Raw genomic sequence first — 14,994 nt, 5'->3', positions numbered from 1 at the left:
AGGTCATGATCTCAGGATCGTGAGACTGAGCCCCGTGTTGGGCATTGCGCTGGGTGTGGAGCCTGCTTGAGATTCTCTCTCTCCCTCTGCCCCTTCCCCTGCTCTCTCCCTAAAAAAATAAAATAAAATAAAATAAACTGTTTAAAGAGGAACAGAGAATCGGGGTTGTGATTGGAGAGAGGTGTTGGGTCAAGAATGGATGCTACTGGGACAGATCTGATGATGCAGGAGAAAGATGGGGTGACCTTAGGAGTGAAGAATTCCTCAGAAGAGAGGAGAAACTTGTGATCTGGCCATGGTGGGATGACAGATACCAGAATAGCCTTCTGGTGCTAAACAACTAGAATACTAGGCAAAATATTGAAAACAAGAGGCAGTGCCAGCCTGTGATCAGAAGGAAACCAAATGTAGTGACCCCAGTGAACAGCCTGGACTTCTGTCTCCTGAGTAGAACCTGTGGTCTCCATTATTAGAGCTAACAAGCCAATAGTGGAGGGAAAAAAAAATAGAAGACCAGAAACATTTGATTAATCCAGAAGTCAGGAATGGAGGAGAAAAGGAACAAAAAACAGATGGGATGAATAGAAAACAAAGAGCTAGATGGTAGACTTAAACCCAACCATTAAATGTGAATGGATTAACCAGACCAATTAAAAGGCAGAGATTATCAGACTGGTTAAAAAAGTAAGCCCAGGGGCGCCTGGGTGGCTCAGTTGGTTAAGCGACTGCCTTCTGCTCAGGTCATGATCCTGGAGTCCCTGGATCGAGTCCCGCATCGGGCTCCCTGCTCAGCAGGAGTCTGCTTTGCCCTCTGACCCTCCCCCCTCTCATGCTCTCTCTCTCTCTCTAATAAATAAATAAATAAATAAATCTTTAAAAAAGTAAGCCCAAGCCACATGCTGTCTATAGGTGCACTTTAAATAAAGACACAGACAAGTTAAAAGAACAGAACAGAAAAAAGTTATATAGAGAAATAAATTAAGCATAAGGAAGTGGGTTGGCTACACCAGACCAAGCAGATGTCAAAAGAAGGAACATTACCAGAGATAAAGAGGAGCATTTCCTGATAATAAAAAGGTCAATTTATCAAGAACACATAACAGTCCAGGGCGCCTGGGTGGCTCAGTCAGTTAAACGTCTGACTTCAGCTCAGGTCACGATCTCAGGGTCCTGGGATTGAGCCCCGCGCTGGGCATCCCCACTCAGTGGGAAGTCTGCTTGTCCCTCTGCCCCTCCCCCTGCTTGTGTTCCCTCTCTCTCAAACAAATAAATTCTTTCAAACAAAAAGAACACATAACATTCCTAAATGTGTATGCACCCAACGAGAGCTTCAATTAGATGCAGCAAAATCTGACAGAACCAAGAGGAGAAAGACAAACCCATAATTACATTTGGAGACTGTGATACTTCCCTCTCAGTCTGCCAGAGAGAACTGGTAGAGAGAAAATCAGTAAGGATACTGAAGACTTGAACAACACTAGCAACCACCTTGAGCTAATTGACATTTACAGAACACACCACCCAACTGCAGAACATACACTCTTTTCAAATAAGCATGGAACATTCACCAAGCTAAACCATATCCTAAGTCATAAAACAAGTCTCAATTTTAAAAGAAATGAAATCAGACAGAGTAAATTCTCTGTACTACAATGTAATTAATGTAATTAAAAACACATAACAGGGGCGCCTGGGTGGCTCAGTCGTTAAGCGTCTGCCTTCGGCTCAGGTCATGATCCCAGGGTCCTGGGATCGAGCCCCGCATCGGGCTCCCTGCTCAGCGGGAAGCCTGCTTCTCCCTCTCCCACTCCCCCTGCTTGTGTTCCCTCTCTCGCTATCTCTCTCTCTGTCAAATAAATAAATAAAATCTTTAAAAAAAATAAATAAAAAATAAATAAAAACACATAACAAAAAGATATAGGCCAAATTCCCAAATATTTGGAAATTAAATACACTTCCAAGAAGGCCATTGGTTAAAGAAGTAATCACAAGGGAAATTAGAAAACATTATGAACTCAATGATAGTGAAAATAGAACATATCCAAATGCATAGAATGCAGCTAAAGATGTTCTTAAAGGGAGTTTATAGCTTTAAATGCTTATGTTAGAAAAAGAAAGGTTTAATTTTTTTTTTTTTTAATTTTAAGTAAGCACCATGCCCAACGTGGGGCTTGAACTCACGACACTGAGATCAAGAGTCACATGCTCCACTGACTGAGCCCGCCAGGTGCCCCGATAAAAAGGTTTAAAATAAATGATTTAAGGTTATACTTTAAGAAGCTGGAAAGGATGAGCAAGTTAAGCCCCAAATAAGTTTTATTACTCCAAAATAAGTAAAAGAAAGGAAATGATAAAAGAGTGGAAATCATCAATAGAAAATGGATAAACGATGGAGAAAAATCAATGAGACCAAAACTTGGTTCTTTAGAACGACCAATAAGCCTCTATCTAGGCTGATCAAGAAAGAAGGAAAGACACAAACTACCAATACAAGGAATGAGAGGGGACATCAGTGCAGATCCTATAAAGGGTTGATAAAGGGGTATCATTAACTTTATGTCAACTTAGATACAACAGGCAAATTCCTTGAAAGACACAAATTTCTGAAACAGACACAGGAAGAAGAAACAAAATCCAAATGGCCCAATATCTGAAGAAATTTATTTATTTTTTATTTTTATTTTTTTAAAGATTTTATTTATTTATTTGAGACAGAGAGAATGAGAGAGAGAGAGCACACGAGAGGGGTGAGGGTCATAGGAAGAAGCAGGCTCCCCGCCGAGCAGGGAGCCCGATGCGGGACTCGATCCAGGGACTCCAGGATCATGACCTGAGCCGAAGGCAGTCGCTTAACCAACTGAGCCACCCAGGCGCCCTATCTGAAGAAATTTAAAGATTTTATTTGGGGGGGCGCCTGGGTGGCTCAGTCGTTAAGCGTCTGCCTTCAGCTCAGGTCATGATCCCAGGGTCCTGGGATCGAGCCCCGCATCGGGCTCCCTGCTCAGGGGGAAGCCTGCTTCTCCCTCTCCCACTCCCCCTGCTTGTGTTCCCTCTCTCGCTGTCTCTCTCTCTCTCAAATAAATAAAGTTTTTAAAAAAATTTTTAAGATTTTATTTTTACATAATCTCTATACCTAACATGGGCCTCAAACTGACAACCCAGATCAACAGTTGCACACACTACCAACTGAGCCAGCCAGGCATCCCTTGAGGAATTGAATTTGCAACCTTCCCACAAAGAAAACTCCAGATGGAGATGGCTTCACTGGTGAATCCATCAAATACTGAAGTAACACCAAGCACACACAAGCCCTTTAAGAACCTAAGAGGAGAAGGGAACACTTTCCAATTTGTTTTGTGAGGGCCAATACCAAAACCAGACAGACATTACCAGAAAACTGCAGGTCAATATCCCTCATGAACATAGACGCAAAAATTCCCAGGAGATATTAGCAATGGTGAAAGACAGAATGAAAGACAATATTTTGCACCCAAGTTTGAGAACAAGGTAAGGATGTCCATTTTCACCACTTCTATACAACATCGATTCGAGGCCCTAACCAGTGCGGTAAGGCAAGAAAGAGAAAGGCATAGAGATTGGAAAAGAAGTGGTAACTGCCTTTATTTCCGGAAGAAATGATTGTGCACATAAACTATTCCAAGGTGTCTACCCAAAAAAACGACTAGAGCTTGGTCCATTCCTTGATTTTGGCACCAAAAAATGAAACAAAACAAAAACCTACTAGAGCTAATAAATGAATTTACATAATGCAAAGCCGTTATTAAAAACTCAATTGCAGGGGCGCCTGGGTGGCTCAGTCAGTTAAGCGTCGGCCTTCGGCTCAGGTCATGATCCCAGGGTCCTGGGATCGAGCCCCGCATCGGGCTCCCTGCTCAGTGGGGAGCCTGCTTCTCCCTCTCCCACTCCCCCTGCTCATGCTCTCTCTCCCCCTCTGAAATGGTAAAATCTTTAAAAATAAATAAAGTTTAAAAAGCTGAATTGCATTTCCAGAAACTATCAATGATCAGTTAGACAATGAAATAAAGGGGCCCCTGGGTGGTTCAGTCAGTTGAGTGTCGGACTCTTGGTTTTGGCTCAGGTCATGATCTCAGGATCAGGAGACGGAGCCTCGAGTCAGGCTCACGCACTGGACACGGAGCCTGCTTGAGATTCTCTCTCTTTCTCTCCTTCTGCCCCCCCCAATCCCAAAGGAAAGAAAATGAAATAAAGATACCATTTACAATAGTATCAAAACCATAAAAAAACACATGGATGTGGAAAGGAAGGCCTCTGGAGGATTTGTTTAGTGGGGCGTGGGGCAGCGTGTCTGATGTCGGGGTTGGAGTTAGGAACCCCGAGATGAAAAGCATCGGGAAGACTCGAGCCTTTCAGTGCAACAAACTCCGCGAGTACAGCCAGAGGTTGAGACGTAAGCTTTTATTCCTCCCGGACAACTTGGACTTCGTGGGGCATGTAGTGTGACTCATGGTCGCGGATAAAACATCGTCGTAAGCCTGTGCTACTTTCCAAGACACTCAACTACATGAAACCTGACTTGGTTTTAAAAATGTGCGTCCGATTTTCTTCTTCCTCCTTCTTTGCCTTGCTTCCAACTCCCCACCTTCCTGGGGCTTCTCGCTGTCTGGGTAACTTAAGGTTTGGGCCTAGCCCAGCCCTGGGTAGTGGCCCCTCTGTCACCATCACTGCCTGGCCCTGAGTGAGACCGAGCCAGTGGCCTCTGGAGCCTGACCTGGCTTGGCACCCGTCGGTGGGCGCACCCAGGGGTGGCCTGGCCGGCAGGCCACCACATTAGGCTTTGCTCCCGGGTCCCTGGTGCACTGCCGGGCTCTCGGGCGTCTCGTGCGTGAACCGAACCACAGAACAGCCACACCTCACTTTTTCAAGTTACAAGAGGCTGGGAGGGCCCCAGGCCTCCTATGCTCTGTTCTACAGAGCGGCCTCTTCTCCCTGGGGCTTCAGCCAAGTCCAAAGAGAAGGCCTAAGGGCTGCCCTGCCCAGGTCTTAGGGGAGCCAGCTCCCTGCTCCATCCTACTGGACCGGCCACCCCGCTCACCTCTCCTCCCCGACAGTAACGGCTTTCCTGTCCCCCAAATGCTGGAACGAAGGCAGGCCTTGAGACAGCTTCTAGCAGCTGGCCGGGGGCGCTCCGAGCCCGGCCTGTGCCCACAGCCCGAGCGCAGCTGGGGCCACCACCTGCTGTCCCCTGTGCAGAGGAGGCCCCCACCCCCCACCGCCCACAGGCTGCTGAGGATTCGAGAGCCATGAGAACTTCCGACTATGAGAACTTTGACTTCCAGGTTTGGGGAATGTGCCAGGTGAGCAGATCAGCTCTGAAATTCATCACTCTCTTCGGGCCCCTGCCTGTTCTGCTGTTCCACAGCGAAGCCTACAGAGGGAAGAAATACCAGTTAGGAAGCGGGGGAGGCTCCCCAGCTGCCGGGAGGCCTGGCTCAAGGGCTGGGCTGTGCTGTCACCTCAGCTCCTGGGCATTCCCTGGAATTAGGGGTTGCAAGTGGCACCCGGAAGGGAAAGTACCTGCTGCAGCTTCGTATGTTCTGGAAGCAATGGGGGGGGGGCGCTGGCACCCCCAGGCTAAGGGAAGGTGTTGCTGCGAGGAGGAGGCGAGGGAGCTCCCACAAGGCCTTGTCCAGAATACACAACTTCCTGGGGGAGGCGTCGAGGGCAGGCCGGGCTTCTGGCCATCGTCAAGAGGGGTGGCCTGCCTTTGAGCTGTCCCACGCCCTCAGGGAGCAGGGGCCTTGTCCATGCCCGATGGGAACAAACACTGCGCTGTTCGGGGCTGGCATGAGGAAGCATGCCCGAGCGGCCCTGGAGGCCGGCCATCCAGCTGCAGGGCGCACAGCCGAGCCCTGTCCCTCAAGTATGGGGCCAGTCCCAGGGGTACCTGGGAGGGAGCTTGACGACAGCAGCTGCAGGCTGTCCAGGACCCCATCCTCATACAAGGCCAGCTTCTGCACCATCTTCTGTCGGGCTGGGTTGATGACGATCCGCGGCGGCCGCGATGAGGCGGAGCTGCTCACGAGCGATCCTGGGGCAGAGAGAGCACCTCTCAGCTGCCGAGGCCGCGGCCCCTGGGCACTCCTCAGTGACGCCGCTGGCCTCACGGCTCTCCCCAGCCCCCAGCTTAGCTCCCTGACCCTTTGGGACAGAAGTCCTCCGTGCTGTCTCTGAAGGAAGGGCCTGGAAGGGGCCATGCCGTCGCCCGGGCTCCCAGCTAGGCCAGGAACCCAGTCCTGAATAAAGCCTTCCTTGTTCCCAGCTTTCAGGAAGTGAGCTCCTGGCCTCCTCTCACCCACCTGGAGGGCAGGGCCTGGAGCTTGCTAAGGACGGAGTGAGATTAAGAGCAGGGCCCCGGTTCTCTCCTCCCAGAAGGCTGGGGGCAGGGAGTATGGGGACTGTCACCAAAAGAGGCCCCCGGTCCCTCTTCTGGGCACCTGTCCCCAGCTACCTTCCATAGCTGTCAGCTGGGGCCCCGGGCCACTCCCCCAGCTCGACTCTTGGGTGGCGCCCCCTTGAGTACAGCTGGCCTGCCCAAGGGCTGCTGGGGCCCACACGGTGGCCCCTTGCCCGGGGCTGCCTGGCCAGGCCAGGCCCGGGGGGCAGCTCGGGCTCAGGTGCCAGGAATGCAGGGCAGCAGACAGCCCGGACACACTCTCGTCACTCTCCACGGGCTGGTTGGGGCCTTTCTGGAGCCACTCTGGAGCCTGGGCCGGTGCTCCCGAGGGAACCGCCAGGGGCTGCAGTGGGCTGGCACCACGTGGGGCACTGCCAGTGAGGGAAATGTAGGAGTTTTCCTGTGGGGAAGAGGGGCCTCGGCTGGCGGCCTCTGGCTGCAGGGCTGGTCCTGCCACGGCCGCCTGCAGCTTCTCCAGGCTCTCATACACCTGTGAGGAGAGAGGGGGCTCTCAGGGGGCGTGGGCCGCTCAGACCACTCACAGCCGTCACGTCAGAGGGCCCTGCCCCAGAACACCGTGGTCCTACCACGGGGCTGCTCCAGGGACCACGAGGCTGGGAGAGCTATGTCCCTTGCCTGTTTATCCCTGTCACAAGGAATGCTGAGAAGTCACGGCCACTAAAACGAAGGACTGAGAATGGCTTTTCTCTGTCTGCTGGAAAGCAAATCGCACTGCCCTCCTGCCCTCAAATGGGGCGTCTGGGTTCTCACGCGTCAGGGGAGAAGAGGGGAGGCTCAGGCAGCTGCGGCGGCACGGAGCACCAGAAGGGGGCGCACGAAGAGCCCTTCGCTTCTCTCTCTCTAGCCGTGGGCTTGGGCAGGAGGCTCCAGCCACCCTCGGCAGGACTGAAGGGCAAGCTACAAACGTTTGGAGACCGTCTCCAGAAAGAGGTCTGGCAGGTGGCATGGGCAGCACCCGGAATGCGGGGTTCCTGATAGGCTACCACCTGCCATGCGCAGCCAGAGTCTCGAGCGCTTTCCATCCCCACCGGCCTCCCCCTGCCCAGGGCTACCTGGGTCATGCGGGGCCTCCTCTTGGCCCGGCGGTGCAGGCAGCAGCAGGCCAGCTGGCCCAGGGCCAGGCCCAGCTCGGGTGGGCACGGCCCAGGCCTGGGGTCCACGTGCTTCTTACAGATCTGGGTGGCAATTGGGGCAGCCCAGGCATCTGTGGCCAGACCTGCTTGGAGTGTGGTCTGGGTGCTTTTCAAAGTCACCCCGGCCTCCTCAGCCTCTTCTTCAACGAGGTCTTTCTGTGGGACAGATAATATGAGCGTGGCCACCGGGGAGGGGGGTGGGGGTGGGGATGCCTTCAGCCCCATTCCCCAGGCTCTCATCACTGACTCCTGTGGTCTTTCCTGAGATTTATTAAGCACCCATTGTGTGGCCAGCACTGCCCCAAGGCCCTAGGGATCCAGTGACAGAGCACCCCGGGCCCACCTTCATAGAACTGACTTCCTGCTGTGGGAGAGACACCAACAAGCCTCTAAACCAACGGAAAACTTCAACAGACAGGCCCATGGGGCTTCTGACCAGGGCCCGAGCAAGTAGCACTTGGGAGCTGAGATCTGAAGGCACAGATTAGCCAGAGGTCAGAGCCGAGGAGGAAAGGGAGTACCCCACAGAGAGGTACCCAGGGGTGCAAATGGAACTGGAGGCTGTCCTGGGTTTTGAGATGTGAAGGACCAGGAGGAAGCACCTGGGTCGGGGGGTGGCCTTTGAGGCAGAAGGAAAGGTTCAAACCAAGGCCCTGGGGCAGGCAGCGGGAAGCTAGCTGAGTTTGGGGGACAGAGAGAAGGTTGGTGATAGCAGGACCTGGGGAGTTGTGGCCATGTTAAGGGATTGGGCCTTCACCCCAAGCACGGTGGGAAGGCAAAGGGGCTTCCACAATCTCTTTTTTTTGTTTTCGAAGGATCGCTTTGGCCGTGGCATGGAGAACAAATAGGAAGGGTCCAAAGAAGCCCAAAGAAGGATCCCTGAGGGGTCTGGCCCACTGCCCTGGGGCAGCTATGACAACGTGGAGAGCAGCCTCAGTTGGGTTGGCTCTACACACAGAGCCAACAGGACGTGCTGACGGATGTAGATGGTGAAGGAAGGAGGGCTCCTGGCTGGCTCCCCGATTGTAGCCTGACCCACCGAGACCCGGTAAGGGACAGAAACAGCCCCAGGCCAGGAACAGGAGCAGCAGGAGGTATACCAGTTGTAAAACGTAAAGAACAAACGTGACCGGATGCGTTCCGGGCCCGAGAAGGCTCTGAGCACGGCACGTGTATAAGGTCTGTTCACATGTGGGGAAGCGGGCCCAGCGAGGACCACTGTCAAACTGGGACTAGAACCCACGCCTCCTGTCTCAGCCAAGGGGCGGGGGCAGCTCCGCCACAACGTGGAGCGCTCATCTACGGCGCGCCCGATTGCCCACCACGCCTCTCCCAGGGCCCTGCGCTCTGTTGTCGGCTGTAGCTTCTGGTCCCAGAGCACTGGGACTGCCTTGCTGGGACGACCCCTTCCCCGCTCCCGGCCCAGGTGGGGTCTGGAAAGGCCCCTAGCATCTGCAGGAGAAAGACATGTTTTTCCTGAGCAAGGTCAAGGGAAGCTGTTTGGAGCCCTGCCTACTTTCAAAGCTGAGTCAGCAGCAGCAGAGGCTGGCTTCTGTGGGGCACTGCGTTCCAGATCATTCCACCCTCCAGGGCTGCACCTGTTGGTTATCAGGAGTAGCGCCTCCCTGCCTGCCTCCCTCCCTCCCTCTCCCCTCTGCCTCCCTCCCTGCCTGCCTGCCTCCCTCCCTCCCTCTCCCCTCTGCCTCCCTGCCCGCCTCCCTCCGTCCCTGCCCCACTTCAGGAGGCTCACCAGATACTTGGTCCCGGCACCATGCGTCCTCACGGCCCTCTGGCCGGCCAGGGTCTCCAGCACTACCTGGAGAGGGCAGGACGGAGAGTGTCGCAGTGGCTCCTGGGGGCTTGGCAGGGAGGGCCATATGCGGTGGGGCCTGCAGGGTGGACAGGGCGGCCTGGCCCAAAGAGGCCGCTAAGGCTGACAGGGGCACAGCCCTTAGACGGGCAGATGAGGGCGGGCTATGGGACTGATGCTTCGGTGGTTTGGAGGGCCCACTTGAGGAGAAGGACTGCAAAATTACACATACGAAATGAGATGCAGGGCCCCCATGGGAGGGGCCCGTGTCAAGTAGAGAGGGGCTCTCGAGCTGAGGCTCCGGTTAGCTTCCTGCCAGATTGGCCTCCGGTCTCATATGGAATTATCCAGGCCCTCCTGCCTTTGCTTGGCCACAACTCCCCCACCCCCGAGCCAGCAAAGGGGCCAGGGGCTCACCACGCCGAAGCTGAAGGTATCCGTGTCCACGGCCAGTCTCCCTGTCTTGACGTACTCCTCAGGCAGGTAGGCCAGGGTGCCACGCACGGTCCGTGTCCGGGCCACCGTGCTGCTCTGGCCGGGACTGGCCCCTGCAAAACGGCTGAGACGGGCCAGGCCAAAGTCTCCCAGTTTGGGCATCAGTCTCTCATCCAGAAGGACGTTGGAACTTGGGGAGGGAAGGAGCGGTGTCAGGTCGGCCCTGGCCCGCTCCGCACCCGACACTTGCCTGGCCCTGGCAACCCTGGACTCAGGGTGGTCCAGCTACCCGGGGGCTCCCTCACATGGTTCGGTCTGTGCTCACCGGGGGGGGGGGGGCATCCTTGGCCTCTGCTTCCACACCTGTCCCATGCCAGGTACTCAGTGACCAAGGGCCCCCAGCTCTGATGTCCCAGGCCTCAGGGCTCCACCCCGTCCCTCACCTCAGCCTCAAGCAGGAGAGGGCAGGCCTATTCTCATGGGGGACACCCAGAGCAGGGCTCCTCGGGGCTCGGAGAGCAAGTACCACTGCTGCCTACCGACAGAAGGTTTGGGAGCATCACTCCCCTGCCACAGACTCTATCCTTACAGCGCTTAGAGGCACCAGGGGCCTGTGTCCCCGCCTCACCTTTTGACGTCTCCATGGATGAGGCTGGGGCTGTCCTGGTGTAAAAACTGAATCGCCCGTGCTGTGCCCAGAAGGATGTTCAGTCGCTGAGGCCAGGAGAGAGGGGGGCAGGCCTGGCTCTGGAGTGGCAGAGGAAGCAAAGGGGCTGGGAGGGCCACGGTTCCTTGACCCCAACTCTCCCTCCACCTGTCACTGTGGGTTCTAGACAAGCCGCTTCACTCTCTGGGCCTCAGTTTCCTCTTCTGGAAAATGAGGAGCAAAATCTGCATGAGCTACTTCACAAGAAGGTGGAGACTAAGCTATTCCACTGCTTTGTAAAGCATGCGGAACGTGCTCCCGCGAGTCATCATGAAATGGGGCGCTCCTCAGTGCCTGGAGCTCCCTCCTCCTCTCTGGGGCCACCGGGATGTTGTCAGAGGCATTCTCCCCAGCGCCCCCAGCACAGCGTGCCTGTCCCGAGAGCGGCAGTGCCCTGTGCGCCGTCAGCCCTTGCGTCTTGTGGGCGCGTGGCTAGCGGAGGGTCAGCTGCAGGTCCAGAGGGCGCAGCTTACTGCCCGCTGCCTCCTACTCTCGAGGGCCATGCTGAGAAGACCCTTCAGCTAGTCTGCTTGCAAGAGGAAGGGGCGTGAGTTGGGGCACCGAGTCAATAACCCCCTTTTTAGAGGCAGCTTGAGCCAGGCTCCCAGGCACGCAGGAACAGCCGGGGAGGGACCACGGGAAAGGGTGCCAGGGAAGACGGCAGCCCACCTTGGGCCAAAGCCTGAGCCCGGGCCCTGCCCGCTGGTGGGACCCACTCCCAGAGCCTGAGAGCTTCAGTCAGGTGCTGGGAGAGCTGTGGGGCCAGGGAAGCGTGCCAGGCCAGGGACAGCTACCTGGGAGTGCAGGCGGTCTTCCAGGGAGCCATTGGGCAGGAAGCCATAGACGAGGCAGTAGAAGCCACTCTGAGCACAGTAGCCAGCGAAGTCCACGATGTTTGGGTGACGAAACCTGCTTGCAAGAGGGGGACCTGAGTGCTTTCCATTTGGCCATCGCGGGGGTGGGCTCTGGGGGCCTGAGGGAGCCAGGTACCACGCTTTGTGGTCCTGGAGGCCAACGGGGCCCTGACCCGGTTCTCCCTCTGCCCCCAGACTCACCGTGACAGTTGCCCCACTTCGGTCAGGAAGCTCTGCTTCACTGTGGTCCACTCCAGGTCGGCCCCCTGCAGCCCCCAAGGAAAATGAGGGCGGGGAGGCAGCATGAAGCTCTTGCAGCCGAGGCCTGATGGCCGCTCTCACTGCCACCTGTCCTGGGCCCAGAACCACCAAGGGGCTGGGGACCTCGAACCGGGAAACCAGAGGGCTGAACGAGGTACATGGGGGAGCATGGGAGAAGCACCAGAAAAGTGCGGGTCTGCTGACAACCTGCCGGGGCCTTTGCAGGGAAGGCTCCACCCACCTCCTTCAGCCTCTTCACAGCATACAGCGTGTTCCTCATCACCGCCCGGTACACACAGCCGAAGCCACCCTCCCCGATCTTCAGCTCCTCTGAGAAGTTGTGGGTGCCCTGGGAGATCTCGCTGAGGGGCCAGCAGAATGGAGAGGGCTGGGCCCCCTGCAGGAGGGACACTGGGCTCTCTGGGTTAGGCTGTGGGCAGAGATCCTGGATCAGGTGAGGTCCTCTGTCTTCCCCTCTGCCCGACAGTCACAAGGCCCCCTATCCCACTGCCTCCTGGCTGGCCCTACTGGGCTGGCTGGGGTGCCCAGGTGTACCAAAGGCTACATTTTTTTGCTCCTTGTCTTGAATCTTTCCCTGGGGCAGGACCCACCTACCTTGGTAGAGGAAGGGGCTGGATACGGTGGTGGTGGCTGGAGGGCAGCAGGGCTTGGGACAGGACCGAGCTCAGCCCCAGAATGGGTCTGGGAGCCTGGAAAAGCTTCATAAAGATACCAGTGAGAGGCAGGCAGAGACCGACGGCATGGTTTATGGCAGTGGCCATGGTCAAGGTGGCCCTTTCCAAAGGTCCATCAAGCCCAACACCCGGGTCCTCTTACCTGGGGAGGGGAGTGTGGAGGCTGACGTCTGCAACTTCCGGGGGCGGGGGACCTCAGCCTCACAGGGTGCAGGGGGGCTGCTGGGCCTCGGGGTGCTGGTGCTGGGGGGCAGAAGAGGGGCGGGAGGGTGCCCTGGGACACCAGGAAAGAAAACGGCGGTTAGGCCCAGGCGGGGGTGGGGTGGGGTGGGCGGGGAGGAGCCCCGTAAGAGGCCCCGCACCCAGCCCGGGGTCCCGGGGTTCCCCGGGGCCGCGCGCTCACAGGCCGTGATGATGTCCCGAGCGCGGAGCAACTGCAGGTGCGTGAGGATGCTCACGAGGTCGGCCACGCGGGCGTTGCGGTTGATCCAGGGCCACAGGACGCTGGCCGTGCGCTGTCCGGAGCGCTCGCACAGCCGCAGCTCGGTCTGGTCGCGCACGATCAGGGCGGCTGCGGGGCGGGAGGCGTCAGGCCTGGGCGCCCGGGGCCCGCGCGCCCTCCGCCCCGGCGTCCCCCCGCCCGCCGCCACGCACCGAACTGGCACCAGTCGGCGGGCTCCAGGGCGTCCATCACTTTGTAGAAGCGGCACATGACCCAGGGCGGCACCTCGTACAAGAAGTGCTGGGCGCCGGGGGCCGCGGGGTCCCCCGGGCCCGGCCCACCGGCCATGGCCGCCGCCGCCCCCGGGCCAGGGCCTCTTGGGGCCTCTCGAGGCCGGGGCGGGCGCGGGCCTTGGCCGGCCGGGTCCGCGGACACTGACTCACTTCCCCTTTAAGCCGGCCTCGTGCAGCGCCCGGCGGGGCGGAAGGGGCGGGGTCCGGGCCCGCCGCCATCTTGCCCGCCGCCGCCGCCGCCGCCGCCGCCGCCGCGACCCTCGGCCACATGGGGGCGCGGCGCGCGGTCTCGCCCCGCGAAGGCCGCGCCCCTGGGTCCGGTTGGGCGGTGAGGCGGGCTTCTCGGAGGAGGGGCCCCCTGAGTGGGGCTCTGAGGGATGGAGGAGCGCGGTTCCGAGCACTGGGACAAAGGTCATGGCAAGGCCCGGGACATTCCAGAAAGGGCTAGAGCTGGGCCTTGTGAGCGTCACTGGGAGGTCCCCTTACGAACTTTTGGCTTCATTCGGGAGGCAGCAGAGAGTCGTCAGAGATCCCAGGCGGGGCAGGGTCAGATGTGGGTCACACAGAGAGGACCCCCGCTGCGTCCTGTCAGCTGGCCATGAGGCTGGGTGCAGGGAGAACGATCTGGAAGCTTGTACAGCAGGCTGCCCCAGCTCCTGCCCACCTCCTCCGCCCTGCATCCCATCTTTTCCACTTCTTCAGGAACCTGCTCCAGCAATTATTTGCTCTCTGCAGTGTTTGCAACTTTTCCTTCTTTGGTGGCTTCTTCCCACTAGCACGTAAAACGTGTTTACGTCTCTTAAAAACAGGCCTTCAGCTTCTGCTGTGCCTCCTCCCTCTTGTTGCCATGCTCCTGGCTCACTTGGCACTCCCCCCTGTGAGGATGGCAGAGTCCAGCCTCTCCCAGGCAACAGGCTCGGTTCCTAGGCTGTCTGATGTCTTCACCACATTAGTCCGTCTTGCCCATTCCCACAGTGCTCTGCAGCTACTGCTTTCTTTGGTTCTCTGGTGCTCCTCCATTCCGGCAGCCCCTATTTTGTGGTCATTTCCCCGAACATCTCTGGAGTCCATTTCTTCCCCAGGCCCCCTGCTCTTGCGACTCCCTCCTACCCTGAGGACCCTAGGCCTCTCCGGGCAGAGCTGCCTACAGCCCCTGCTGTGCTTGGCATCTGCGGCGTGTGAGCGTCTGCCCTTGTTTGCCTCCCGCTCTAGATGGGGAAAGACCCCACCAAGCAGCAACAGTGCCTGCTCTTTTGTTTCTCCAGTTGGATGAGTGCTTGCACGGCAATAGGTCTCCTTCCCTCACCACCCGCCCCCCTCGATCCTGACCCCAGAGGGCTCCCCTTCAGGCTGTCCCCCCAAGATGGACCTCCATGGGAGCCTCTCTCCCCAGAAGTCACAGCCTTCACCAGCCACACCCTGGGCCCCAGTGCTTTCTCATGGGGACAGCCTTTACAAAGACTACCAACTCCAGTACGGGAAATTATCACGCACACACACACTAAGCCCTAAAGGAACAGCAACTTTGTCCTCCTCGTTCACTGCTGGACAGCGGCTCCCAGGACAGGCCTGGCACACGAGACATGCTCAATACACACAGGTCGAATTTCAACCCTTTGTTTTAACCTTCAAGGCCAGGACATTCGAGTGCACCTTCTAGCAGCGTGTGCCCACATTTATTTGCATGTGAAGCTGGCCTCTGAGCAGTTGTTCCCTCCAGCCCAGCAACAGCCTCGTAAGAACAGCTGTGGCAGGGCAGGCAGCTCCTGAGTGCCAAGTTTGCAAAAGGTCTGCAAGCCCCACAGTGATGACAGCGCCCCCTTTGGGCAGGGGGCCAGGTCAGCAGAGGCCACGGGAAGGTCTCAGGCTGTAGGCACAGGAGCCGGAGCTCGGGGATGGCAGCTGGTT

At 57.3% G+C, this 14,994-nt stretch overlaps 1 protein-coding gene across 3 annotated transcripts; it reads right to left on the bottom strand.

Moving 5' to 3' along the window:
- Window positions 1-3,972: 3,972 nt before the first annotated feature.
- On the bottom strand, window positions 3,973-13,204 carry IRAK1 (interleukin 1 receptor associated kinase 1). 3 transcript variants are annotated; one of them, XM_032397526.1, is made up of 14 exons: window positions 13,006-13,204; window positions 12,755-12,922; window positions 12,494-12,625; window positions 12,272-12,375; window positions 11,898-12,086; window positions 11,597-11,661; window positions 11,336-11,450; window positions 10,464-10,582; window positions 9,818-10,025; window positions 9,341-9,406; window positions 7,510-7,746; window positions 6,491-6,926; window positions 5,927-6,070; window positions 3,973-5,407 (listed from the first exon to the last, which is right to left on the bottom strand). In XM_032397526.1, the coding sequence occupies exons 1-14, from the start codon at window positions 13,139-13,141 to the stop codon at window positions 5,346-5,348; spliced, it is 2,181 nt and encodes a 726-aa protein (XP_032253417.1). In that variant the 5' UTR covers window positions 13,142-13,204; the 3' UTR covers window positions 3,973-5,345. The 3 variants fall into 3 exon arrangements, with proteins under 3 accessions (XP_032253417.1, XP_032253420.1, XP_032253418.1); XM_032397529.1 differs by having other exon boundaries at window positions 6,695-6,926; XM_032397527.1 differs by having other exon boundaries at window positions 12,272-12,366.
- Between the last annotated feature and the right edge of the window lie 1,790 nt (window positions 13,205-14,994).

This window comes from Phoca vitulina, unplaced genomic scaffold, assembly GCF_004348235.1.
Source record: "Phoca vitulina isolate PV1807 unplaced genomic scaffold, GSC_HSeal_1.0 scaffold99, whole genome shotgun sequence".
Taxonomy (NCBI): Eukaryota; Metazoa; Chordata; class Mammalia; order Carnivora; family Phocidae; genus Phoca; species Phoca vitulina.
This window is presented reverse-complemented; position numbering and strand designations above follow the sequence as displayed.